Source organism: Peromyscus eremicus, chromosome 16_21, assembly GCF_949786415.1.
Source record: "Peromyscus eremicus chromosome 16_21, PerEre_H2_v1, whole genome shotgun sequence".
NCBI lineage: Eukaryota > Metazoa > Chordata > Mammalia > Rodentia > Cricetidae > Peromyscus > Peromyscus eremicus.
Window position 1 is genome coordinate 3,338,432 of NC_081432.1, and position 26,569 is coordinate 3,365,000.

Below are 26,569 nucleotides of genomic sequence, written 5' to 3' on the forward strand. Positions count from 1 at the left end.
CTAAGGGAAGAGCGGGGAGAGCAGCGGTTTCCGGAAGCGCGCCTCCTGGATAGTCCCGCCTCTTCCTCCAGGAAGCTATATAAGAGCGATGCGTCACTTCCGTTCCCTCTTCCACGGGAGGCCTACACGCCGCCGATTGTGCCGCCGCCATGGTAAGAGCGGAGCCCGCGCCGGCATCCGGCGACATCTGAGCCGGGGCGGGCAGAGTTTTCCGTCCGGGCTCCGAGGCCGCCCTGTGCTGCGGGCCTGCAGCGCTCCCTGGGACGATGGAGCGCGACCCCGGGCGGGGACGACCTAAGACGTGACTTTCCGGGCGCTGGGCTGTGCGGGGCACCCCCGCCTCCCCGGCCGACGTCCCCGCGTGGCAGGGTTGTCCCCCAGCCTGGGCGTTTCCCCAGGCCGTTACCTGTGGCTGATAAGTCCCCGTGTTCTTCCAGTCTCTAGTGATCCCTGAGAAGTTCCAGCACATTCTGCGCGTACTCAACACCAACATCGATGGGCGGCGGAAAATAGCCTTTGCCATCACTGCCATTAAGGTAAAAAGCAGTGTCGCCGGGCAGAGAAGGCGAGGGAGAGGGGCCTGGAGTAACAGAGTCGCCTAACAGTAAAAGCCTGAGGACGGTGTGAGGGCGGACCAGAGCATTTGCCCTGGGGAAGCGGGGCGTGAGTGTGGTCCTGCCCCGCGTTGCTAAGCATTCCCCTGATCAACGGATGGTGTGTGTGCTCTGCGGCACCCTGCAGCAGCAACCCCTGGGTCTGATTTCTAGAGATTAACATACGTTAATGTCCATCGGGGGCGGTCTACAGACCAGATGCAAGTTCATTCTAGTTGAAATCGAGCCAGCACGTGTCTCTGGTTTACTGCAGAAGGCCAGAGGCTGAACGGACGCTTGAGTGTTTCTCTCTGCAGAGCTAAGAGCTTTCTTGGGGACCAACTTTTATCAACGTTAGTAATTTTGGAAATAGAGGCATCTTGCCTGTCGGTATGTGTGGTCCTTGAGGGCAAGGACTAGACCTGCCTATGCCATCGGCGTTTCCCCTGTGTGGTGTGTTCTCGTGAGATGTTAGGGAATGGATGGTGCTGAGGTGCGTGCTAGTTCTGAGAAATGGAAACTGGTGATGTTATATAGAATCAAAGTAAAGAAGCCTGGTTAACTGAGGATGTCAAATGGACACAAAGTTGGAGTAATTGGTTAAAATGTATGAACTCCCATTTTTTATTTTTTTTTTCCCTTTTTTTAAAAATATTTATTATGTATAGTGTTCTGGCTGCGTGCTTGCCTGCAGGCCAGAAGAGGGCACCAGATCTCATTACAGATGGTTGTGAGCCACCATGTGGTTGCTGGGAATTGAACTCAGGACCTCTGGAAGAGCAGCCAGTGCTCTTAACCGCTGAGCCATCTCTCCAGCCCCATTTTTTATTTTTAATGTTTGTCTAATTTAAAATTTGATTTTTTTTCTTCTGCACTTGGGAAACAGTGATAATGGAGGTCACTGATGGGGCAGGGTGAATGCAGTGTCTGGCGGGTTGAAAGGCCTGGGGTGCTGCCCGTGACCTGCCTTTTCAAACGAGCGTTTCGCTGATGTTCATTGGAAGATAATTACAGTCCACTTAGAACCAGGCGGGGCACCTGGAGGGCTGTGCGCAGTGTCTGAAGATCCGGAGTACTGAAGGTTATTATGTTGACTATGTGGAGAGGGTGAAGATTCCTAAGAAATAAAGTTTGTTGGAGATTTTGGGAAGGATGGTTAGGAATGTGAGGGAAGGGATTGCGGGGAGGGTCCTCCGGAGGTGTGATTAAGGGGTAGTGCAAGTTGGGCCAAGAAGGGTGAGGGACAGTGGAGATTCGGTGCCATGGTGCTGCTTGGTTAAGGTGACCATTGGTGTTTTGACTATCTGGAAGCGTGTAGGAAGGGGTTGGGCAGACCTGGGAAGTGCTGGCTGTCCTTACTAGGACCTTCTGGTACGGTCAGAATCCCTGTCCTTCCAAACTTGCAAATAGCTCAGGTCAACTCTTCATGATAAATCAGAAAGCCTGCTGGGCGTGGGGCCACACATTGATTGAGATAAGGTCTCGCTGAAGGCCTGACCACTACAGCCAGCCTGGCATCAGACATCCACCTTCAGTACTTGCAACAGTGTGGAGGCTGGGGCAGGCATGTGTAGGTGTTCTGCCTGCATGTCTGACTACACATATGTGCTGTGCCTCTGGAGGCCAAGATCCCCTAGAATTGGCATTTAGGGTTGTGAGTGCTGGGAATCCAGGTCCTCTTAAAATACTGAACTGTCCAGCCCCTAGAACAACATTTTTTTTTTCCTTCATTCAATTCTAGAAGTTGGGGTGGAGGCAGAGTCAAACCCACTCAGGGCTCAAAGAACTCTTCCCTATCTTACAGTTTTAACACAGACATTTATGTGTGGCTGTCTACTACCCAGTTGTATTTAGGGTGCGCCACAATCACATGTGACCTCGCCTTGTATAATTTCTATGAGGTCACCTTTTGGACTGTAAGATGAGTGTAGGGACATTGCATCCATGGCACTATTCATTGTCACTTTCGCTTTGGGGTTGGCAACTGGACATTGGCCTGGCTGTCAACTTGTCCGGATGATTGTAACCTTTACAGATCAAACTGCTATGGCTGCTTTTGTGGCATTGAGTTTGAGTTTCTGGTCCAGTGTGGCCTGAGTGCATTTCTGATTAGTGTCTGGAAGAGTGATCTGGGAATGATAGGGTGCTGGGTTCCCTATAGGTTCTGTCGTTATTGGTGGATTAGGACAGGTAATTCAGGCTGAAAGTCCAAACCTCATTCCCAAACTTTTCACCCCAGGGTGTGGGGCGGAGATATGCTCATGTGGTGTTGAGGAAAGCAGACATTGACCTCACCAAGAGGGCTGGAGAACTCACGGAGGACGAGGTGGAACGTGTGATCACCATCATGCAGAATCCACGACAGTACAAGATCCCAGACTGGTTCTTGAACAGACAGAAGGACGTGAAGGACGGGAAGTACAGCCAGGTGTGTGGGTGGGTGGCTTCAGGGGTGTCGGTTGAAACAGCACAGGGGGTCTGAGGTAGAGCTGGCGTCCCTGTCTCTGGTTCCAGGTTCTGGCCAATGGTCTAGACAATAAGCTGCGTGAGGACCTGGAGCGTCTCAAGAAGATTAGAGCCCACAGGGGGCTGCGCCACTTTTGGGGGTGAGTGGAGTAGGGCCGGGCCTGCTGGCCGAGTGGGCTGCTTGGTGCTGTCTGCCTCCATCATGCTGGTGTGTGACCTGTGATTCTTTTCCTTCCGCAGCCTTCGTGTCCGAGGTCAGCACACCAAGACCACTGGCCGCCGGGGTCGTACTGTGGGTGTTTCCAAGAAGAAATGAGTCCCTGGGCCTTTGCTGTTAATAAAAGTTTATATGCCTGTGGCCTCGGTCCCTGTCTTCCATGTGGTGGGTGGCAGTGGCAGAGGGTGCTGACTGGAGGAGGTCCTCCCGCAAGCCTTCGGTGTGGTTGAGTTAAAATGGCCCGCCCAGCCGGGCGCCTTTGATCCCAGCACTTGGGAGGTAGAGGCAGGCGCATCTCTGCGAGTTCGAGGCCAGCCTGGGCTACAGAGTGAGTTCCAGGAAAGGCGCAAAGCTACACAGAGAGACCCTGTCTCAAAAACCAAGAACGAAAGAAAAAGAAAACGTCCCTCCCACGGGCTCCTGTGTTTGAGCTGAGCCCTATAACCCGGCTCTAATTCTGACTGGGGAGCACTGGCCCTACGCCTCCCTTGCACTGCCTGGTATTGGGTCACAGGAAGTCACTGGAGACTGCCACTCCCCACCCGTTGGTGCAATCGTGTCTGCGCGGGAACAGAGGTGGTGCCACCGGTGTTGGCAACCTCCAGGGGGCGCTTGGGCCGGCTATAACGGCGTGCTTGGCAGGAGTACAGGGTAGTTGAGAAGTGGTCACAGCGTGGCCAGATGCTGCTGCTCCGGTGAGTTTTGAGCATGCGTTAGCCACTCTAGAGGTCCTGGATGGGCGGATTGGTTCCTCACATGCTTTACAACAGGAAGGGCTGGGCCAAGTGTGCCTCCCAACTTCCGGCCTTGAGCATGATGGGAAGGCAGTGGGGGAGGGGCGCAATGGAGGAGCCGACCTTGGCCTACCGGCTCGGGGAAAAGAGCGGTTCCCGGAGCCACTGCGGTGGGCTTGGGGCTGCATCGTGCGATGCGCCGGGCCCCCACGCACAGGCCAACGTGTTTCTGCTGCAGCGGCCGGCTAGGCCCGCTCTCCTGCCTCCTGGCGCTCTAACCGTTCTACCCACAGGTCTCTGCGGCTCGCCATGTCCCTCAGCCTCTTCCGGCGCCTCCTCCTGGCAGTCCTGCTACTGGTGACCATCTGGACCCTCTTTGGGCCCTCAGGCTTCGGGGAGGAGCTGCTGAGCCTATCCCTGGCGTCCCTGCTGCCAGCCCCAGCCTCACCAGGGCCGCCCCTGGCCCTGCCGCGCCTCTTGATTTCCAACCCCCAGGCCTGCCGTGGCCCCGGACCTCCTCCCTTCCTGCTCATCCTGGTGTGTACAGCTCCGGAGCACCTGAACCAGAGGAACGCCATTCGGGGGTCTTGGGGCGCCATCCGTGAGGCCCGGGGTTTCAGGGTGCAGACGCTCTTCCTCCTGGGAGAACCTGTAGGACAGCACCTCCCCGACCTAGCCTCGGAGTCAGCAGCGCAGGAGGACATCTTGCAGGCCTCCTTTCAGGATTCCTACCGCAACCTCACCCTCAAGACCCTCAGCGGGCTGAACTGGGTGAATAAATATTGTCCTATGGCCCGCTACATTCTCAAGACGGACGACGACGTGTATGTCAATGTCCCAGAGCTGGTGTCAGAGCTGATCCAGAGAGGGGGCCCTTCAGAGCCATGGCAGAAGGGCCAGGAGCCACAGGAAGAGACCACAGCTGTCCACGAAGAGCACAAAGGGCAGACAGTCCCACTTCTGTATCTAGGCCGACTGCACTGGAGGGTGAACCCCAGTCGGACACCAGGGTCCCGGCACTATGTGTCAGAAGAGCTGTGGCCAGAAACCTGGGGTCCTTTCCCGCCTTACGCCTCGGGCACAGGGTATGTGCTGTCCGTCTCTGCTGTGCAGCTCATTCTGAGGGTGGCCAGCCAGGTGCCGCCTCTACCTCTAGAGGACGTCTTTGTGGGAGTGAGTGCAAGGCGAGGGGGCCTTGCCCCCACACACTGCGTCAAGCTGGCTGGTGCCACCCACTACCCCCTGGACAGGTGCTGTTACGGGAAATTCCTGCTAACATCCCACAAGGTGGATCCCTGGAAAATGCAGGAAGCCTGGAGGCTGGTGAGCGGACTGGATGGGCAAAGGACTGAGCCCTTGTGTTCCTGGCTCCAGGGACTCCTGGGTGTCTTGAGGTGCCGGTTCATAGCCTGGCTCAGCAGCAGCTGAGAGCCAGGGGCCACAGAAAAGAGCATCTCAGGGACCTGTGCCCCACAATCAGTGTGCACAGGCTGCAGCTCCCTCTCTGTGGTGATCTGTCTCCTCACAGCAGACTCTAAAGCCACCCCAGGCAAGGAGAGATAGGAGACTTGGGGGGAGAGATAGGAGACTTGGGGGGAGAGATAGGAGACTTGGGGGCTGACAGCTCCCGACAGTCAGTAAGTCACCCGGGAGGGATAAACGCAGGAGCGTGGGGGGGGGGGGGGGGGAGGAAATGCTGTTCTCACCAGCTGGGACAAGAGCCAATAAACTTGTCTCTTCACCCCAAGTGTAGGCTGTCACCTGTCTTCACCACGACCCCAGCACACCTGGAGAGCCCAGAAGCTCCAATACAGCTGCATGCAAGTCCATCTTGGACAGCCACTCTGGGGATAAGGCTGAGGCCACCGTACGTGTGGGGTAGGAGAGAGGCAGGACAATGAGCTGAGTCTAGATTAGCCCCACACAAGGGGAAAAACATCTACAGGACGATCCAAACACTCCCCCCAAACCTTGTTTAATACCCACCCACCCAGCCAAGGTGAGATACAAGGCACACAGGATGAGTTCCCCACAGATCTTTTTGATTTATTTACAAATTTGTGTGGTGTGTGTGTGTGTGTGTGTGTGTGTGTACACTGTGGCCCTATGTACACAGAAAGTTAAAAGACAACTTGTGTGAGTGGTTCTTTCCTTCCGCCATGCGTCTTCTGGGAATTGACCTCAGGTTTGGCATCAAGCGCCTCTGCCCACTGAGCCATCTGGCCCCTCTGGGTCATCGTACAAATCTATCCAGTGCAGATGGACGGGCTCCAGAAGGCTTGGCCATCTCTTGTTTCTGTTGCTGCTGCTGCTCAAGGCTCTGGCGGACTTTGTCCTGCAGACAAGAAATGGGGGCCCAGGACAAAGTGAGCAGAGGCTGGCTGAGAAGGCTCAAGGCTGCAAAGGTGCAGGCTGGCACCTGGCTACCCCACATTTGCATACCCTGTGCTCCTGGTCCATGACCTTCTTCTTCCTCTTCACCAGGCTCGCTGTGGAGCCTCGGCCCTTCTGCTTTGCCTTGGGTTGGAAGGCAGCCTTGGCATCGGGGTCGTAGCCCTGAAAGGGACCGAGTGAAACCGGGAGCAGCCCCCGTGAGCTGGCAGCACCCACCCGCTGAGCTGCACTTCCAAATGGGCCTGCCATCCTTCGGTCAGGCCCATGGAGGCCTGCCCTGCTGGATGGAGATGGAGGGGGAGGGGAGGGCGGAGACTGCAGTCGGTATGTAAAATAAATGAAAAAAAAGTTAAATAAAATTAAATTTTAAAAAATGGGGTAGGGCACAGAGGAAAGGGGGGCACTCGGACAGGGGTGAGGAGGGCTGGACAATGTGGCAGCTCCATACCAGTCTCTCTATCCGCTCCTTCTTCTGCTGCTCCAGAGTGACCACATCTACCTCTGCCAGGGCTCGGGGGTCCAAACAAATGAGCTCTGCAGGTACCTGGAGGAGCCAGAGATGGTGAGGAGCCACAGGGAGGTGACACCAGAAAGGCTCGGAAGCCAAGGAGGGCGGCCGCAGAGCTCACCTTTTCCAGCAAAGCCTTCACCTCCCACTCCTGACGCTGCTTCCGGCTCCTGTACGGGTTATTCTCCAAACCATCAAAGTTGGGCTCGGCAGACCCTGAGGGAAGGAGGTACATGGACTGAACCTGGTCCTGCAACTCCAGACTGGGCCTACTGGCCCTCCCCAGCTGTTAGGCTCTCTGGCCCACTCACCAGGGACCAGCATGCTGGTGACGCCTCCACTGTGCCCCACCCCCAACACGTCTTCAAAGGGGCAGAACTGGAGTCCATGCACATGGCCTGAGAGTCGGTGGGTGAGGTAGGGCTGCTCCAGGGAGGGCAGGCTGGCCTTGCCCTGCCCTGACCATATGTTGACCACATCACCCATTCCTGCAACTAATAGTCCCCGCTGGGAAAAGGCCAGATGTCCTGCTCCCTGAGGCAGGGTCCGGGCACTCAGGGGCTGGAATGTCCCTCGCAAATCAAAGATCTTCAGCTGGTGGTCCAGGCCAGAAGTGGCCATGTACCTGTGTGGGAGACGGACTAATTAATCTCCAGGTTAGTGACAGGAACCTGTGGCCAAGTCCGAAGTACCTAATCTGGGTGTGAAGAAAGACTAGTGACCACTCCCCACATGAAATGCTGCACCTCACATAACTTACCGTTGTTTCCATTTTATTTATTACTTCTTATTTGTTCGCTTTGAGATAGTCTCACTAGGGAGCCCTGACTCACAGAGATCAGCCTGCCTGTACTTCCCAAAGGCTGAGATTAACAGTGTGTGCCCCTCTGTTTTCAAGGCCAGAGAGAGCCAGGTGCACGTGGCACACGCCTTTAATCCCAGCACTCAGGAGGCAGAGGCAGGCAGATCTTTGAGTTCGAGGCCAGCCTGGTCTACAGGGTGAGTTCCAGGATAGGCTCCAAAGCTACACAGAGAAACCGTCTTGAAAAAAGAACAAAAAAAAAAAAAAAAAAAAAAAAGGAAACCCTCCTAGAAAGTAACAAGTAATGCTTTTTTTTCAGAGGCTGAGCGGGAAGCTAAAGGTGACGAGCCTTGTCAAAGAGTCTCTTGGCCTTGACCATGAATCCAGGAAGGGACTGAAAAATTCTATGAGCAGAGGTTCATCCTGTGACAGAACCCAGTAGAGCCTCAGCAGGACAAAACGGTTACTGAGCTAGGCATGATGTGCTTGGCTTTAATCCCAGCACTAAGGCAGGTCTCTGTAAGTTCGAGGCCAGCCTTGTCCACAAAGCGAGTTCCAAGCCAGCCAGGGTTACATAGTGAGACCATGTACCCTGCCAAAAAAGCCATTGGTAAAAGCCAGAAATGACTGAGAGATCCTGGACAGTGTCACACCCTCGGGTGGACCTGACCCCTAACTATCTACGGGATCCAGTGGGTGAGTTCCAGTCCGGCAGCCCTGCTGCTGTACTCTCCAGAAGCATCCATTTCACTGCAATCCTAACCCAGGCTTCCAGAGAGCTCTGGGGAAGGGCCGCTTCACCTGTAGCCTGAGGGAAACCAGAGCTAAGCAGGGAGCGGCTGAAGATGCAGAGTGTTCAGGACTCCGGTGCTGACCAGGCAGTGAAACCCTGGGCAGGAGTTGCAGGCCCCGGCAGGGTGAGCCCCAGCTCAGGCCGAGAGGCCCACGAAGGCACAAGGTTTCAGTCAGTCAGGCTTCCGACTTCCCAGAGCCAAGCTGACACGGGTGGAGACCGGGCAGAACCAAATCACTGTTCACAAAGACAATAGCAGTGGCCAGAGTGACCTCAGCATCCTGGAAAACTTTTGCACGGTGGTAACTTCAGGCTTTCCCTACCCTGGCTCCTTGTTTACTGGTTTGGTTTGGGGGGGGGGGGGGGGACACAGGCAGTGGTGGTGCACAGCTTTAATCCCAGTACTCAAGAGGCAAAGGCAGGCAAATCTGAGTTCAAGGCCAGTCTGAAATGCTGTCTCATAAAACCAAAAAAAAAAAAAGCTGCACTGATGCAGAAATTTCATGTAGAAACCGCTGATCGTCAGTGTAAGAGGAAGCAGTTTGTAGGAAATTCCTCTGTGAACAGCTCAGGGACATGCCGCTGGAGAACTGGCAGCATCATGCCTGTCAGGAGAGGGCACAGACAGGGAGACAGCGAGAGCTCCCGGAGCACAGGGAAAAGCGGGCAGGACTTCAGAGGCGGCCACAAGCAAGATCAAGAGGGACGCCCAAGACAAGCGCCAGACCTGGGGCCCCGAAGCATGGAGAACACTGGCTTTTTGACTGGTTTCAGTATGTAGCCCAGACTAGTTCTCAACTTTCAATCCTCCTGCCTCAGCCTCCTGGGTGCTGGGACTAAAGAGTGCACCACCAGGCCCTGCTCAGGCAATCGACGCTTTTGATTCCTGAGGAACTTGGGAACTGTGGCTCAAAATGTAAAGACACTGTGGCACACACCCATAGTCCACTCAGGAGGCAGGAGGCTTGCCACATGTTCTGGGCCAGTTTGAATTGTGGAGAAAACAGCTCCCCACCCCACCCCCACGAACTGTGTGAGTGTGGCTGGAGGGGATTGGGACATCGTTGCTAAAAGCCTTCCGTTAGCTGTTACCAGGCATTAAAGTGAGTTCAGGTGCAGTCTGGGCGGTGCCTCATAACCAGGGCACTGTGTCACCCTCATCAAAGAGGTCAGTCCAGATCTAGCTGGGCAGTAGGCTGGGGTGGGTGTCTGCTGGGGTGGGTGTCTGCTGGGGTGGGGTGAGAGAGTACCAACATGCCCCGTGGCTGTCGTGGTTTGTATTTTCTTCTTAATCCCTCTCATTCTTCAGACACTCACAGGGCACCTCTAGCGGGTGAGGCTCCGGGCTGACCTGGGGACATTAGCATGAACCCCTGAATCTACCCTCATGTGGCCAGAGAGGAGTGGAATTTGGGTTGGGAAAACTTTTCTGAGAAGGAATGGCAAGTGACGCAACCAGTAACAGACCCACCAAGTCTGTAGTGACAAACATTGCCTAACTACGCCATCTGTCTGCACAGGACTGCAAGGACACACCATGCAGCCTGGATGCTGCCTGTGCTCCTGGAGGTAACTGCCTTCCATCTCTTTCTGCCCAGCCACACCCAACACCTCATCCCCAAACAAGTGACTTACATGCCTGTGGGATCCACTGCCACAGCCCGCAGCCCACCACGGTGACACAGAATCTTTGCCAGTGGCTCCTTCACAGCTGGACTCCATAGAGACACGGTGCCTGGAGGTGACGGGAGAGTCCGGGTTACTAATGCAAACCCGGACCGGCTCTTGCCGTTGGTTTTAGCCCAAGGCTATCAAATGAGGCAAAGATAGGACCAAGGTGAAGGAACTGAAAAGTGAAGGCAACAGTGTCTTATTCTCGGGGGGGACAGGCAAGGCTGCAGCGTTAGGATCTCCCTCTCTCCTCTCTCTATTTCTATTTATACAAAAATAAGTATATTTGCTAAGGTAGTATAAGAAGTAATATATTTCCTTTAGGTGTTTGCTAAGTTAGATATTTGAAAAAGTACTAGAGTAGTCCTACAGAATGTAAGTTTATTATGTAGGCTTGAATGATAGAATGTAGGTTTGAATAGGTCATAGATTTAGTATAAAGTGAGTCAGAGAAATGTAGGCTTAGAATATATAGACCTTAGGGTTAAGGATATGGTGAAAAAAGTAACTGAGAGTAGGTTTTCCCAACCTGGGACTTGGAGAGCAATGTCCATGGCGGACTGTGGACTTGGCAGTTCCAGAAAGCCACCAGTAACAACAAGAACCAGTTCCAGAGACAGCCAGCTTCAGAAAAGAGCAGCCAGAGGGTCTCGGCAGCCGAAACCCTCAAGGCATCAACGCCATGCAGATGGCAGGCGCACGAGCGTCTACAAGCTTTCTACCGAAAGCAAGTCACAGTGAAAAATGAACGAGCTAAGCCACGAGAGAGGCTAACGACGAGCAGCACTTTGGAAAGCCCTGTAGAGATGCCGCGCGCGCGCGCATGCGCGCGCGCTTCAGGAAAGGTGAACAGCAAGATTCTGCAACCTTTGAGATGCTACTGCGAGAAAAGCAAATGGCGGAGACCTCGGAAAGATGAACAGTGAGCAGAGCAGCGGTGAACAGTGGAGATGCAGAGACAGACTGCTTCCAGGACCGGAAAAGTGGTCTCAGTGCTGGACAAACAGTTGAGACACGGGAACTGCTGAGTGCTCCAGGCTGAACAGCTAAACCAAAACTGCGAAAACTGCTGACCGCTACGGAGGATCCGGGGACAGGTTTGCTGAGCACTTGGACTGTCAGCGGTGCAGGAAATGAGTTCTCCTCCCACAGCCGGGGTTGCTGTGGGAAGGCTACAGTTTCAGCTCATGGCAGCTGAAGGAGCCTTGTGCCTGTGGGGCTCTGAAGTGAGGCTCTCTAGCCTGGTCTGGGACTGGTTACGGAAGGCTACAGACGGCAAAGTACAGCGGTATCTGAAAGCGGAGGTTTCAGAGAGACTTGCTGGAACTGAACAGTTTGGTTGTGAGACTTCTGTTTGGAACTGTTTGCTTCAGAGTCATTACGACCCTGACAGCTATACACAGACTTAAGGGCAGCTGACGAGCCAGCCCTGACTGTGAGCGCTCAAAGCAACTTTTAGGAATGGAACCAAAACTCTTTGAACTTTTGAACTTAAAAAATAAAACGGACAGTAACGATTTCATTATAATGTGACAGTTTGAATTTATACATATATACTCTACCAACAGTGATGACTTATGAACTGCTTATGGAACTGTTTATATAAAAATGGAACTGTTTAAATAGAGAAGTTTTTTTTTTTAAAGAAAAGAGGGAGTGTTAATATTCCTCAGTATATTTAATTTAAAAAATATTTTCGTGTTGAGTGAATTAATGTTATGCTTCATATAGTTCTAAATGGTTAGGTTGAGAGTAGGCTTGTAGAAATTATTATGTTAACCTATTGATATTGATGCACTATGGTTTGGTGAAGTTAAGAAAGTACTTAAGTTTAAGATGTATACATCAGAAGTTTATACTATGTTTTGTTAGCAAGAAATATTGAGTTTGCTTTAAGATGTAAGATTAAGAAAACTCTAACTATGCTGTGATTGGTGTGATAAAAAGCTGATAAAAGGTAGCGCACGCCTTTAATCCCAGCACTCGGGAGGCAGAAGCAGGCGGATCTCTTTGAGTTCAAGGCCAGCCTGGGCTACAGAGTGAGATCCAGTCACAGAGAAAACCTGTTTTGAAAAAACAAAACAACAAAAAAAAAAGCTGAACAGCCAATGCCTAGGCAGGAGGTATAGGTGGGACTTCCGGGCAAAGAATCTGGAAAGAGGGTGGAATCGCCAACCAGACACGGAGGAAGCAGCATGGGCAATACAAAGAGATGAGGTAACAAACCACACAACAGAACGTAGATTAATATAAATGAGTTAATAGTGGGATAAGCGTAACCTAAGGCCGAACATTCAAAATTAATCATAAGTCTCCAGGACAGAAAATGACTTGTCTCAGATACCAGACCCTGTCTCAAAAAGAAAAGAAAAACCAGAAACTGACCATTACTGTGTCCGAGATGGATAACAGCATTGTAGGGGTTCTGTGCCATGACACTGAGCCGTCCAGCCCTTGCGTTCAGAGCGCTCACAATCTTCCCCACTGACACATCCAGGTAGGTCAGAAACCCTGTCTCTGACTGAGAGAGAGAAAACGAGATGTCCAGCTGTCCTGTCTCCCTCTAGGAGTCCTAAAGGAGGATGGTCCTCCCAAGGACTGCTGCCACAGGGCCCTCTGTTCCACAGCCACTCACAGCGGTGGCCAGGAGGAAGTGGAAGGGGAGGAATTCAAGCCGAGTTACGCGGTCACAGCGGCGGATGCAATGGAGCTCGATACCCTGGTTGTCGTAGATGTAAAGCCAGCGGTTCTGAGCGACAGCGAACAGAGCCTCTGAATGGAGGAAGCTGGGTAGAAGGAGGAGGAGTTTCATAGGAGCTGGGTCCCCAGAGCATCATCCACTGGGACCGGGCTGACCCACTCCCACCGACTGCCAGCAGAGGAAACACTGACTGGATGTCCCGCACGGCTTCCATGACGTTGATCTCACACATGAGCTTCTTTGTCACCCAGTCGAGGGCAGCCACATGACCCCGACGACCTCCTAACGCCAGGTGTCTGTTGGAAGTGAAGCAAAGGCAGAGTGCTGAGGCGGGGAGCGCCCTGACCTGACTGCAATCATGCGGTTAGCCCACCCTAGGCCCTGACAGACGGACGGGAGGAAGCGCTGCTGTAGACAGCAGCAGCCAGACACACAGCGGAACTGAGGAAGGCACAGCTCCTGTAGCTGAGGAAACACAGCCACATCGAGTTCACGAGTCAGAGGGGCTAGGGAGACGGCTCAGTCAGTAAAGAGCCTGCCACGAGAGCATAGCGTCCTGAGCCTGGATCCCTGGCTCACATGTAATCCCGGCGCCAGGGAGGCCGAGACAGGCAGATCTCACTGGACATCAGTCTAGGCGGTAACGAGCTCCAGGTTCAGTGAGGAACCCTGCTCAAAGGTGGAGACTAAAGACAGGACTCAGGGGTGAAGAACACTTGCTGTTCTCCTAGAGAACCCTGGGTTCAGTTCCCAGCACCCCCACGTCAACTCACAACCAAACCATCCGTAACCCCAGTTCCTAGGGATCTGATGCCCTCTTCTGACTTCCATGACAGCAGGCACACATGTGATGCTCATGCATACAGGCAAAACACTCATAACCATAAAATAACAAACGAAAATCCAGAAACATCAAGAAGTAAAGTGGAGTCCAACAAGAAGGCGCAGTGGCTGAGAGCACTGTACAAGCCTGGTGACCCCCGAGTCTGAACTCCAGAACCCATACAAGGGCGGACCAGAAAAATGACCTCACTAAGTTGTTCTTTGAGCTGCTACACACACCCAGTCATGGGCACTCACAAGCACTCACACACACACCTGCCCCACACACCCAGTCATGGGCACTCACAAGCACTCACACACACACCTGCCCCACACACCCAGTCATGGGCACTCACAAGCAATCACACACACACCTGCCCCACACACCCAGTCATGGGCACTCACAATAACAATAAACAGGAGGGAAAAGTGGAAAGCAGTACATGAAGATGCCACATTGACCTCTGTTAATCACAAGCATACACGCCCACGTGCAGGTGCGCCACCACATGAACATGCACACACATATACAGAAAAGTCACTGGAGGCCGAGGGGCTGAGGGTGGGTTGGCTCAACAGCCAAGTGTGTGCTTTGCATGTACACATGAGGTCATGGGTTCCACATGCAGAACCACAGAAGAGCTGAACTTCCCCCAGCTCATGCTGTGACGATCCCTACCATGATGGGCTGCATTCCCAGGAACTACAGGCCAGAATTAACCCTTCTTCCCTTGAAAAGGGGGCCGGGGAGGTGTGGGAGAGGCAACGCAGGGAGACAGGGCAGAGCTAGGAGTGCGCCCCCGTAGCAGTCTGGGTGTCCTGCACATGCCTATAACCCCAGCCCCAAAGGAAAGGAAGACAGGACGACCACGGGGTCCTGCGGGCTTCCGGGTCAAGAAAACACAAGCCGCTCTGGTCCCCGGGTGTGCACACGTGCAGGTACACAAGTCAACCCTGAGTCGTGTCTTAGAAAGCGAAGAGCCACGGGAACTCCACCTTACCTCCCTGTGCGAGAGTAGTTCAGTCTGTAGGGTCCAAACTGCCTCAGATTCAGGTCAAAGTGCTGGCAAGGGGTGGAAAGTAAACATGAAAGAAAGAACTCCCGACGCAGTCTCCGGCCTCTTCCTCCTCAGGCTCACCTTGGCAGCACTGGCGATGTCCACAGCCTCCACGATGTCCGTCTGCAGGATGTTTGCCGTGTCCTCCCCATCTCCGTCCAGAAACCTGGGAGGCAGAGTCAGGGCGATGGTGACCTTCTCCAGCACGGGGCTGGCACTCAAACATCAAAGCCCAGGGCAGGGTCCACTCACCCAGGCTCCTCCGCCAGCAGCAGCTCCGCGCGGGCAGCCCTGACGCTCGCCTCCTCCTCCTGCGCCTCAGCCGTCTCAAGCTTGCTGCGGGTTTTGGGCTTCGAATGTGGGAGCTATGACATGGTGGGTCGGGGTTGCAAGAACCGAGGAGCATCCGTGGGGTCCCAGGGGAGCCACAGACACGCCACCACCCACCTCACCCACCCCTCCCCACCGTCCGACCGGCCCTCGCTCACCGTCTTGGACTTGTCGATACGACGGAACTTGCGGGCCCCCTCCACGGGGGCGGGCGCGGGTCCCGGGAACGGGTCCTGGGCCTGGCGAGGGGAAGGGGCAGAGCCTGATCGACCCGCTCGCTCTCACCCTCAGACGCCACCCCGTCGGCCCCAGGCTCACCCCAGACAGGGTCCGCGGCGGCTTCTTCCGGTCGGAGGCGCTCCTCGGGGTCCGGGGCTTCTTGCAGAACCGAGACTTCGGGGCGCCGTGCACGGCCTGTGACCTCTGCGGTCGCCGCTCCCGAGTCCTCGCCCTCTTCCCAGGCGGCCCCGGGGCGGCGCCCGCAGCGGCCGGGGTGGTCTCCTCCTCCCAGTACCGCCGCGGCTTCTAGGGGCAGAGGAGAAGCCTTGGCACTCGCAGTCCGGGCCGGAGCCCGAGCCCGAGGGCGGCGGCGCCTCCCACCGAAGCCGCTACCTTCCTCCGGGCCTGCGGGCTGTCCTTCTTGGGTGGGACACCCCGACCCGGCTTGGGGACTGTCTCCATCTCGCTGACCCAACGACGATCCACGTGCGAAACTCCCCGCAGCAGTCCCACGGCCCTCTAAAAAAAAAACTTCCGGGAATCCTCCGGCCTTCATCCAATCATCGCCGAGCGGGAGCCTGAAGCCTCTGGCGCCATCTCGAGTGAGGGCACGCCTCTGGGAGCGGGTAGGCTCAGCCGAGGGGCAGCTTGTGGCCAAATGGTGACTAAAAGGTAAGTCTGGGCCCCGAATCCTCCTGACGATGAGTTCCTTTTTTTCCAGATTAACTTCTCTGTCTTGCCTAAAACCTCTCGAGTCGAGTCTTTTCCGGCAGAACGCGGGTCACACACACACAGGTCAGAACTACAAGTCCCGGCGTGTGTGCCAGAACGCGGCTTCCGGCGCCGTCTGTTTCCCAGCATGCCTTGTTCACTTCCGGGTTTGTCGAGACGGTGAAGAGGCCGGGGCTTGGCTCGGAGGGTCTATGTCGCTCCGCACCTCCTAGGCAGTGGCTCTTCTGGATGAGGAGGGGCTGCGGAGCCTCAGAGAGCTGCCGGGACGAAGTGCTGTCCTCCCGCGGGGCCGGAACGGGAGCTCGGGCGCCGCCGTGCGCCGCCTGAGCCCAGGACGCCCGCCCCGGAGCCTTTCTCCTCCACCATGGCCGAGCTGATCCAGAAGAAGCTGCAGGGAGAAGTGGAGAAATACCAGCAGCTGCAGAAGGGTGAGCGGGCAGCGGGTGGTCCTGGTGCCCGCGCTCAGTCCACACACCGCAGCGAGGCGCCGCGCCCCTCGGGAGCCCCGCGGGCAGCTGGGCGGGCAGCTCGGGTCCCTCCCTCCCTCCCCACCGGGCTCTCCAGGACCGTGCGGTTCCTGCCCCATTTGGTGTCTTTAATCATGCGTTTCCTCTCTCCACCCCAGACCTGAGTAAATCCATGTCGGGGAGGCAGAAGCTGGAGGCACAGCTAACAGAAAATAACATCGTGAAGGAGGTGAGGATCCGGGACGCCGGGACACAGCGGAGCTTTGCTGGGCACCGTTATCTCATCAACCTCCCCCTCCTCTCTCCAGGAACTGGCCTTGCTGGATGGATCCAACGTGGTCTTTAAGCTGCTGGGACCCGTGCTCGTCAAACAGGAACTAGGGGAGGCTCGGGCCACGGTGGGGAAGAGGCTCGACTACATCACCGCGGAAATGTAAGTGCTCAGCACCCTGTGATGCCGCCGCGCAGAAGTGTTGGGTAGTTCTCCATAGCGACCCCCACTTCCCAAGCCCTTCTTTCTTATTCCTCCCTGAGACAGGGTCTCACCGTCAAGTATTGGCTGGCCTGGAACTCACTGTTTGCCTCTGGCTCCCGAGGGGTGGGATTAAAGGCGCCACCATTTCAACCTTTCTTTTTGCATCACATTTTTTTTTTGGGGGGGGGGCACCTGTGCCATGGCACGCATGTAAAGTCAGAGGACAACCTGCGGGAATCTCCTTCCTACCGTGGGGACTCTGGAGATTGAATTGAGGTGTCAGCCCTGGAGGAAAACAGCCCTACCCACTGATCCACCTGACCAGCCCTTTCTTTCCCTTAGTGCGTGTCTCCTCCCCCCACCCCGCGCCCGTGCATCCCACAAACCTCGAATTTTCCACCAGTCTCCCGTTGCCTCTCAACAGTGAGCCCCCACTGATTTCCGCTTGCCTCCCTCTTCCCTCCTCAGTAAGCGCTACGAATCGCAGCTTCGGGACCTTGAGCGGCAGTCAGAGCAACAGAGGGAAACCCTTGCTCAGCTGCAGCAGGAGTTCCAGCGAGCCCAGGCAGCAAAGGCTCCTGGGAAGGCCTGACCCCATGGAAGGGGGAGGGGAGGGAGGGGTGAGGCAGCTCTGGTCTACACGAGAATGGCCAATAAAATGTCAACAAAGCCAGTTCTTTCTACCCAGTCTTTCTTCACTGGCCTTTCCCTTTCCTCAGCCCCTTCCTGGTTATAATCTACACCTCTGAGATAGGGGTCTGGAAACTGGAATCTGTGGCAGTACCGGCATTTTTGTTTTCCTGGCGCTGAGAACTGAACTCAGGGTCCTGCCTGTGCGCCTTCAGTTTTGAGTCTGAAATGTCTCAACCTGTTTCTTGCCTGTTCATACAACTCTTTATCTTCCCTTATTTTGGTTGGCATAACCCTAAGACATGGGAGTAGAACCCATGGTTCTCTAGCCTAGAGCCCAGGGTGTTACATGGTCTCTCACTCTGAGCGCTTGTCCCCAAACAGCTCTAGATCATTAGCCTGTCTTCACCTCTGTCTTCTTAGCATTGGTTGGAATCTAACTTTTTTTTTTTTTTTTTTTTTGTCTTTTTGTTTTGAGATAATGTTTCTCTGTGTAGCCCTGGCTGTCCTGAAATTCGCTCTGTAGACCAGTCTGGCCTCAAACTCACAGAGATCTGCCTCCTAAGTGCTGGGATTAAAGGTGTGTGCCACTACCACCCAGCTGAATGTAACTTTTAACTAATCTGAAATTCTTCCAAATGTATATGTCATATCCACAAAGTTGTTTTTTAATTTTTTTGTCCTAAATTACTTCTTGTAAATCTGCTTTTGAGGGACAGTGATCGATATGATTCAGGAGCCCCCGCTTCTTAGCGTCTGTGGCAAGAGAAAGCAGTCTATAGAGGAGCCAGGAGTGAAGGTGTCACCGGGTCAGCTTTCACCAGGACCCTGCTCTCAGGTCCCAGGATGGACCAGAGCCTTGTGCATCCTGCCTGCCAGGCACGTCACACTGAGCTATGCCGGGCACCCCTGGGATGGAGTCCCTGGCCCCGTTCTCTGCCTTCTTTCATCCTGCTCCCCATTCCTAGTGTCCAGTTCTGTGCACTGAAGGATGGGAACAGAATTCAGGTAGTGTTTCGGTTTATTATCTTAGTGTTGTCACAGTGACAAGAAACTCCCAACAGAAGGTCATGTCATTGTCCTTGCCCTGGGCTCAGAGCCTCTAGGCCTTTCCTTGGCCCTTCACAGGCTAGCGTGTGGCAGGAGCACACTCTTCCCAGCACTGATAGTTCACCACATTCCCCAGAGGTGGAAGCTATATGCAGGGATCCAATTTGGTTATATGATCACCAGTCCACGGGGCTGGCTCTCTCGGTGGTTCAGTAAACAAGTGGCAGTGGACTGTCCAGGGCTGCTGGCCACCTTTGGGGATTCCTGCTAGTGTAGTGGCCAACATTGGTGGGTGAGTGCTGTGACTTCTGTAAACCTCAAAACAGGGCGCGCGCAATCTTCCTCCCCGTGGCCTTAATCCTGGGAAAGGAGCCCCCCCCTCCCTCGCTCGGGGGAGTTCCTGAGGCAGAGGGGCCGATGTGGGAACCCGGTGTGGCAGCGGAGGGCCTTCTGCGCTGCCGCAGGAGGAAGTCGTGAGATGCACCATCCATAGCATAGAAGACATTAGCCGAGTGTGGGATGGTTAGCTCTGTGGGTTCAGAGGGGGTGTCAAGCATTCACTCCTCCCCCGAGTGCCCCGTGAGAACACACCCTTCACTTTGCCTTCCCCTGGCTGCTCACCTCGCTCCCCGGGCAGCAGCTGTACCAGCTCAAACTCTGAAGCCACTGCAGAATCACGATTGTTTTTCTTAAGGACGCGACTAATGATACTTGGAGCCTTGTCCTGACTTGTCACCTTGCAAAAGAGACCAAAAGAGCAATAAATACACCATGATGACCCGTTTCCTATCCTTCCAACCCAGCCAAAAAAAGACCTGTGTCCAATCAACAAGAACCCAATGAGCCAGCCCACATGGCGCTAGCGACAAGGACGCTCTCCTGCAGGACAACTGTTGGCTCTGAAAGTGTAATGCAGCCCCCAACACTCAGGGTGGCCCGCTAATGCAGAGTCCCACAGGAGCTACAATGGAGTCCTGACTGCCCAAACCCAAGATGACACTCGTGTCTAATACAGCCAGGTCCTTCCCACCCAGCCCAGCCCCGGCTCTCTCACCAAGATGCTCTTGTAGACGCTGCCATCTTCCCCCAGCTCCATCTGGACTCGGATAATTCGGCAATCGGAGGACCCTGGTCCAGATACCCCTCCCCCATATCCAGCACCCCTAGAGGCCCCCTCTCCTGTGCCCCCACTCAATGGAGATCCACAGGAGGCTGAGCGGCGGTGACCTCGAGAAGGCCTGGGGGAGGAGGCCGGAGGGGAGAGGTGGCTAGGGTCGGCAGGACTGTGCAGGGAGGGGCTGCTTTCCAGGGCAGAGTCCAGAGATGAGACGGATGGCCACTTCATGTGCTAGGGGCAAACGGGAGGTCGTGAAGGGAGGGAGGCAAAAGAGGAGCGTCTCGGTGTGGTCAGAGTTAAGAGTGGACTCACCTGGGCCAGCCGAGTCAGCAGAGGAGCAGGGGTTCCAGGTACTTCATCTCCCCCAACACCGGGCCGATCCCAGGACACGAGAGGGGTGGGGCCTCCAACAGAGCCCAGAACTCTGGAGAGGCAGGAAATCAGACCAGGACAGGGGCAGTGGCAAGTCCCCATGAGACCAGCTCCCCGCCAACAATGCTCCTACTCTGTCCACTGTGAGATGACGAGCGTCGGCCGAAGCATCCTGGCAGCAGGGGAGTCACTGGTACCAGGAGGCTCCACTTCACAGGACACACGGTGACTGGACAGGATAGCCGTGGACAGAGGTCAGGATCAGCCATCAACACACACACCCACATTCCCCAGCCAGAGCCCTAGAACCCAACCACCCAGCCAGTCACCTCTGAGCTTCGGTTAACGGCTGGAGGCCCTGGAGCCACTGTTGGATATCAGGGTCAGGTCGGAGGTCATAGCCACGACATTCGTTCTGCAGGCGCAGCAGCTCCGAAAGGACCGCAAACTCCTGGGAAGGAACCCTCAAACTGAAAGGGACCCCTGAGTTTGCCTCCCTCTCCCCATCCTGGGACATGATCAGGGAATTCCAGGGTCCAGCCCCACAGTCCCCTCACCTTCCTCCGCTTGTCAAAATTGATGTAGCCGTTCTGCAAGGGCAAAGGACGAATGTGCTAATCCTGCTCGGGCACCAGAGAGAACACCCTTCTTCCCAAGCAGAGCCAGTACACAAGCCACTTAGACCTTGGGATTCCATCCCTCTCCTCCATTCACACCTCAGACCCAAACTCCTATCCGCCTTGGCTGGCTAGAACTCACTATGTCGATCAGACTAGCCTTGAAGTCATAGAGATCTGCCTGCCTCTGCATCCTGAGTGCTGGGGTTAAAGGCATGTGCCATTCTGCTGGGCAAAATAACTCTTAAAAAACAACAAAAACCATGTAGACCAGGCTTCCCTCTAAGTCTGAGAGACTGGCCTGCCTCTGCATCCTGAGTGTAGTGTGGGGTTCCAGGGAACACCCAGCTCCACTTGACACCTTAAATTACTGTCTAAGCCGGGCGGTGGTGGCGCACGCCTTTAATCCCAGCACTCGGGAGGCAGAGGCAGGCGGATCTCTGTGAGTTCGAGGCCAGCCTGGGCTACCAAGTGAGTTCCAGGAAAGGCGCAAAGCTACACAGAGAAACCCTGTCTCGAAAAACAAAACAAAACAAAACAAACAAAAAAAAATTACTGTCTAAGAGAAAGCATCGAGCTTCTAGATGAGAAAATTGGGCTCACAGCAGGACAAGGAACTTTGTGGAAGCCTCAGCATCTTCTTTTGTTTGCAGCACTGGGGGTGGAACAGGCTAGGGAGTCCCTCACATCACCACCAGTTACTCAGTATTTGTGTATTTCATAAAGTATATGCCATGTTTCCGGTATGCTCAAAGCACTTGACAAAAATGTATTCATTTATCCTTCCCATTAACAGGCTGATGTGGATGCAGTCAGACATACACTGACAGACCACGGAAGTGCAGAGGTTGAAGTGCTTGCCATGGTGACAGAACCTGGCTCCAGAAACTGTACTCTGCTGCTTCTGTCTTGTAGCCTCTCTGAAGGCTCTGTCTCAGCCTTAGGTGCACCTGTTAAGCCTTCCAGGACAGACCCCGAGTGCGCGCGCACACACACACACACACACACACACACACACACACCCCACTGACCTCCAGCTCATCCTTGGAGGCTGCATCCAGCATCACTAGGTCCTTCAGGAAGGTCCCAAGGTATGGAACCACACCCTACAGAGAGGTCAGGGTCAGACTCCCGCCCGACACACACCCTTCTTTCCCTTCCCTCCGCACAGAACTGTCCTCTTCACCTCGCCACCAAGCCTCCCAGCCCCAATGGTCACTCACCCCACCCCTGGAGCTGGACCTGGGGGCCTTCTTGGAGTGTGGCTCCCCAGGGGGCTGCAGCTTCACTTCCTGGTGGTGACAAGACACGGTAAGGGGAGAAGGGGCAGGTGCAGAGGCTGGGGGAAGCAGGACCGGCCTCACCTGCAGGAGGAGCTCTCTGCTCTGGGAATAATTATCCTCCTCGGAGAAAATCTGGCACAGGCTGGAAAAGACTCTGAGACTGTCCCTAGAGATGAAGAGCAATGCCCTGAGCACAGGCCTGGCTCAGCTTCTGCACCCCAGGCCGCAGGCACTTGGCGCCTCCCACCTGGCTGCTTCCCCCCAGGCTGCCCGAAGCCTGTGGACAGGGCTGGACTGCAGGGCCGATACCACAGCGTAGACTGAGGAGAAGTTCCGAAGCAGACGGCACTCCTGTGAGGACCCGAAAACAGAGTCAAGGCTGTCGGCCCTCCCCATGTCACAGTCCCCAGCCAGCTGGGCTGTTCTCCCTTACCTCGGCCACACGGATCCACTTCTCCAGGAGCCGGGCCCTCTGTGGGGGTCGGAGTGGCCTCACAGTCACCTCCCCTGGCCCCTCTCCAATCGAGGTGGCCCCCAGGACAGAGCTAACTACTGCCCCTGCCACCTTGTTGAACTGTGTGACGGTAGCTCGGACAGACGGGCAGAGATGAGAATGTCCTGGCCGGTCTCTGTGACCCCATAGGCCTCCCAGACACTGAGAGGGGATCAGATTGAGAAACAGCTCCTGCAGGGTAGAGGTCACGGGTTAAAATGTATAGTCAAGCCAGACAGGTTTCCAATACGGGGAGCTGAGGCTCTTAAGTGGCCAGGGACCAGCAGGGCACAGAGCTGGAGGAGGACAGCCAAGGGGAGGAGGGAAGGAAGGGGCAGAGCAGCAGAGGAAGAGCAACTCCAGGACCATCGGAAGCAAGGAGAGGTTAGTCAGGGGTCAGAGTGTAGGGTCAAAGGTCAAGGTCTCACCGCATCTAGCAGGGTCAGCTGTTCGGCCAAGTGGTCAGCGAGGAACACCAGGACATCCGTGGGGTCAGCAGGGGAATCGCCAGGAAGGGCCAGGGGCTTAGGAAGGTTGGGGGCCCGGGGGTCTACCCGGGCCCTGAGGTTTCGGATGAGGTCAGCACTGCCCCCCCCAACACCCTCCCGTGCTGCATACCCTGTCCGAAGCAAGAAGCTCTCAAGCCGGTCAAGTTGACCCTTGACCTCAGAGCCAAAATCCTCAGGGTGAGAGGCCAGCCAGGTTGAAAGCACGGAGATGGCTACCCTGGGAGAAGGGGAGCCAGCCAAGGGTCAGAGGTCCGGCCTCAGCTTCCTTAGAGGGGGTGGAGGTTGAGTCAGGGGCCACTCACCCTGTGGTCCTCTCTAGCTCACCAGGAGGATGCGACTCAAGGGCTTCCAGCCTGGGGATGAGGAGAGGGTCTACCTATGCAGCTCTTTCAACCCCCCGGGTGCTGTGAGCGCTCAGAGGTCCAGGAGCCCCCTCAACCCGTGGTCCCTGACCTGTCAGTCACAAGCCCAAACAGGGCAGGCGTGGAGGTGAAGGCCCGGTGGGTGGCCAGCAAGGCTGGAGTGAAAGTCATGTCAGCCCCCGACGTCCTGGCATCCAACAGGTGTCTGACCAGGGCCTCCAGAGTGCCAGCGCGGAGCCGTCGGGAGGAACGCGGCGGGGGCAAGGGAGCCTGGAGAACACGGAGGGTAGCTCACTCATCTCCTCAACCCTACTGCCAGATGCCTAGGAGAATCCAGACCTAGCTCATGTTTGCCAAGGTTCAGAAAGGGCTCAAATCACACAACACAGGGTCTAGAGAGACTCCAGACCTCCAACCCAGTGCTCTGCCCCAAAAGAAAGAAAAAAAATCAAAGAACTGCGGGGTGAGGGGTCAGAGGTGAGGGGTCAGAGGTGAGACGTCAAAGCCATGATCTCACCAAGGGGTCAAGAGGCCGGTACTGGCGGCTGGTGACAGTAAAGGTGGCACCGTCTTCCTCCTCATCCCAGACGGACGCGGGAGCCTGGAGGAGCAGGGAAAACAAGTCAGTTCCCACAGCGCCTCCAGGACCCGGCCATTGCTCCCCAGGCCCTGCTCCTCCCTCTGTAGCCCTCACCTGTGACGGCAGGGGACAATACCAGCGAGTACGAGGGCTAGAGGGTGCTGGTGACCCCAGGTCTACCCCCACTGGGGCTCAGACAGCCCCCCCCCCCAACCGCCTCAGAGCTCGCTGGAATAGAGAAGGTCGTAGTGAGGCCTTCAAGTGAATGCAGGAACCCTTCTTCTGGACACACCCAAATCGCCTTCCCCCCCTCACACAGCTGAGCCCAGCTCGGCAGAAAAGCGGGGTGCAAAGGGCGGGAGCGGCACGCCAGAAGAGGCACGAAGCCAAAGCAGAGAGAAGCCGAAACTTCAGGCCGTCACGTGCCCCGCCCTCCCTGACAACCATAGGAGCCCAACTGTAGTCCTTCTGCATAGACTCCCTTTCCCCAGGTCTCCCGATGCAGCTCCCACTAAATCTCAGCACTGGGGATCCCCTGAAGGTGGCGGCTCCAATCCCAGTTACAAGAAGGGAAAGGGGAAGTCGGGATGATGGGGGGGAACGGTAGACTCAGAGTCATGTGGCCCTAGCCCCTCCCCCGACCGATCCCGAAAAACCAGCCTTGCCAGTCACCCTAACTTTACCAATGTCGGGACCCAGGAGACCAGGGCCTCTTGGGCTCCGAATCTAACTTCTGGATCCTCCTGAAGCCCCAAGTCCTGCCGCTGGTCACAACTATTAGTCCCTAAGAAGGAAGATGACCCCTCTCTACCTATCCTAGGACCGTCTCACCAGGTGCCAGTACCTCTTGGCTTGCTGCCCTCAATCCAGCACCAGGGGGTGGGGGAAGGGGCGGCGAAATCTGAGGGTTCCCTCCCCAATCCTAGAGGCTGAGGAGCTGGTTACTGTGGAAACAAACCCCTCCCCGCCAAACAAAAACCAGGAGGGAGACAGGGACCAAGACACAACTGCCCAGAGGCAGCTCTCTGGGGCAGGCATGGGCAAAGAGGACCTGAGCCCCGCAGGCACAGCCAGCCTGCCTGGCAGCCAGACATTCCAGGCAGGAACTCGGCAGGTTCCTGCAGGCGGGTCCCGAGTCAGACCGACAGGGAGAACTCCAGAGACTCCAGCACCCGCGGCCAGACACCCAGACAGAGGTGCGGATGTGAGTGAGGCAGGAAGAGACCGAGGGACCCAGAGACACCAAAAGGAGGAGAGTCTCAGAAATATTTAATGCCCTGCCTCCCACCACCCGCGTCTCACCTCTTCTTCTTCCTCATCCTCTTCCTCCTGCCCCCCGCCCACGGCCCGGCCACCTGGGTCCCCACCCTCTTCGGGGTCTCGGCTCCGGAAGCTGCTCAGCACGACTCCCCCGGGGGGGTTCGTGTCCAAAAGCAGCCGCAGGGGCCGCGGGAGCATGGCCGAGTGAAGGAATCAGCGGGGTCAGGCCATGGGGGCGCCTGGGGAGAGACGGGTGGGGCGGGGGTGGAGTCAGGCGGGCGTGGGGGAGACGGGCGTGGGGGAGACGGGCAGGGCAGGGGACCTGGGTGGGAGTCCCTCAGGAAGGCTGGGGGGCGGGCGGCCACACAGGAGTGGGAACCAGGGCCTGTTAGGGGATCCCAAGTGCGGAATGGGCAGGGTCACCCGGTGCTCTGGCTCTGACCTGCTCGGGAGGGGTGAGAGGCTGTGCGCGCGTCCCGGGCCTCTGTTCTTGTCGGTCTCTGGCCCTCGACCGAGTCCCCTCCCGGGCTTTTCCGCGCCCCCCTCCCAACCCAGCCGGGCTCCCGGGCCCTCCCGCCCTTTCCGCTTCCCCCCTCCCCGCGTCCGCCCGACAGCAGGAGCCAAAAAGGGAAGGAAGTGAGGACAGGAGCCAGGGCCGCCGACTAGGGAAGTGCTGGACGCCAGGGGCCAGGACCCAGACTCCGGGTGCCCCACTCCACTGTCCCCTGCAACTCTAATCGGGGACTCAGAAACCCAAGTCTCCCAGAACAGACAGACTGGAGATCAAGAGCTCGAGCCTCCGCGGGAGGACAACAACAGAATTTTAAATCCCTTCTCTAACAAGAACAGTGCTGCAACTCCCTCGGACAGCGCCATAATAGGGGCGCGACACCGCTACTGCAGCCCGCTAGTGACACTGCCCACGCCAGCACGCGAGTGCAACGGAGCAAATCCGGGCCGGGTTTTCCGAGCCGCCTCTGTGCCCGCCCACCCTCGGGGCGGGGCCGGAAGCCGGTTAGAGAGGCGCCGCGGCGTTTCCTCCACGCTTGGTTCCGCTCTGGTCCGTCGCTCCCGGAGTCCGGGTCTCTCGGTGCGCCAGAGTGTGAGCAGTTCCTACGGTGGTTGTGTGGCCTCCCGGCATAGGGGAAGACCCGGCAATAATGGCAAGGGCCCCGAGGTGACCAAGAGGTTCGCTGTGCTTGTAAAGAGGGCAGAATGAGAGACCCGCATGGGAGCTCCGAAGCACTTTATTGGCACACAACACTGGTGCCCCGGCGGGCGGGCAGGAGAGGACAGACTCCTTCAAGTACACAG

General features: G+C 56.1%; 5 protein-coding genes across 7 annotated transcripts; 3 read left to right on the forward strand and 2 right to left on the reverse strand.

The window, feature by feature from the left end:
- Positions 1-19: 19 nt before the first annotated feature.
- Rps18 (ribosomal protein S18) lies at positions 20-3,419 on the forward strand. Its single transcript, XM_059282434.1, has 5 exons — positions 20-152; positions 438-536; positions 2,833-3,021; positions 3,108-3,199; positions 3,300-3,419. The coding sequence occupies exons 1-5, from the start codon at positions 150-152 to the stop codon at positions 3,373-3,375; spliced, it is 459 nt and encodes a 152-aa protein (XP_059138417.1). The 5' UTR covers positions 20-149; the 3' UTR covers positions 3,376-3,419.
- A 679-nt stretch (positions 3,420-4,098) lies between these two features.
- On the forward strand, positions 4,099-5,600 carry B3galt4 (beta-1,3-galactosyltransferase 4). Its single transcript, XM_059282424.1, has one exon. It carries the CDS (start codon positions 4,320-4,322, stop codon positions 5,436-5,438), a length of 1,119 nt encoding a protein of 372 aa, XP_059138407.1. The 5' UTR covers positions 4,099-4,319; the 3' UTR covers positions 5,439-5,600.
- Positions 5,601-6,053: 453 nt separating this feature from the next.
- Positions 6,054-16,149, reverse strand: Wdr46 (WD repeat domain 46). The gene is made up of 15 exons (XM_059282404.1): positions 15,702-16,149; positions 15,408-15,614; positions 15,248-15,328; positions 15,012-15,124; positions 14,841-14,925; positions 14,703-14,764; positions 13,071-13,175; positions 12,814-12,964; positions 12,564-12,699; positions 10,143-10,242; positions 7,224-7,537; positions 7,034-7,128; positions 6,853-6,948; positions 6,453-6,566; positions 6,054-6,345 (listed from the first exon to the last, which is right to left on the reverse strand). Exons 1-15 carry the CDS (start codon positions 15,768-15,770, stop codon positions 6,244-6,246), a joined length of 1,830 nt encoding a protein of 609 aa, XP_059138387.1. The 5' UTR covers positions 15,771-16,149; the 3' UTR covers positions 6,054-6,243.
- Positions 16,030-17,655, forward strand: Pfdn6 (prefoldin subunit 6). The gene is made up of 4 exons (XM_059282435.1): positions 16,030-16,468; positions 16,666-16,736; positions 16,816-16,940; positions 17,451-17,655. The coding sequence occupies exons 1-4, from the start codon at positions 16,405-16,407 to the stop codon at positions 17,572-17,574; spliced, it is 384 nt and encodes a 127-aa protein (XP_059138418.1). The 5' UTR covers positions 16,030-16,404; the 3' UTR covers positions 17,575-17,655.
- Positions 17,656-18,615: 960 nt separating this feature from the next.
- Rgl2 (ral guanine nucleotide dissociation stimulator like 2) lies at positions 18,616-26,246 on the reverse strand. Of its 3 annotated transcripts, XM_059282391.1 has the most exons (18): positions 25,698-26,246; positions 25,298-25,494; positions 23,933-24,016; positions 23,507-23,685; positions 23,356-23,406; positions 22,973-23,270; positions 22,485-22,736; positions 22,299-22,402; positions 22,133-22,217; positions 21,992-22,060; positions 21,800-21,874; positions 20,709-20,741; positions 20,481-20,602; positions 20,285-20,380; positions 20,092-20,203; positions 19,717-20,010; positions 19,284-19,398; positions 18,616-19,191 (listed from the first exon to the last, which is right to left on the reverse strand). In XM_059282391.1, the coding sequence occupies exons 2-18, from the start codon at positions 25,451-25,453 to the stop codon at positions 18,980-18,982; spliced, it is 2,337 nt and encodes a 778-aa protein (XP_059138374.1). In that variant the 5' UTR covers positions 25,454-25,494; positions 25,698-26,246; the 3' UTR covers positions 18,616-18,979. The 3 variants fall into 3 exon arrangements, with proteins under 3 accessions (XP_059138374.1, XP_059138376.1, XP_059138375.1); XM_059282393.1 differs by lacking the exons at positions 25,298-25,494; positions 25,698-26,246 and adding an exon at positions 24,840-25,175; XM_059282392.1 differs by lacking the exons at positions 25,298-25,494; positions 25,698-26,246 and adding an exon at positions 24,110-24,825.
- Positions 26,247-26,569: the final 323 nt, after the last annotated feature.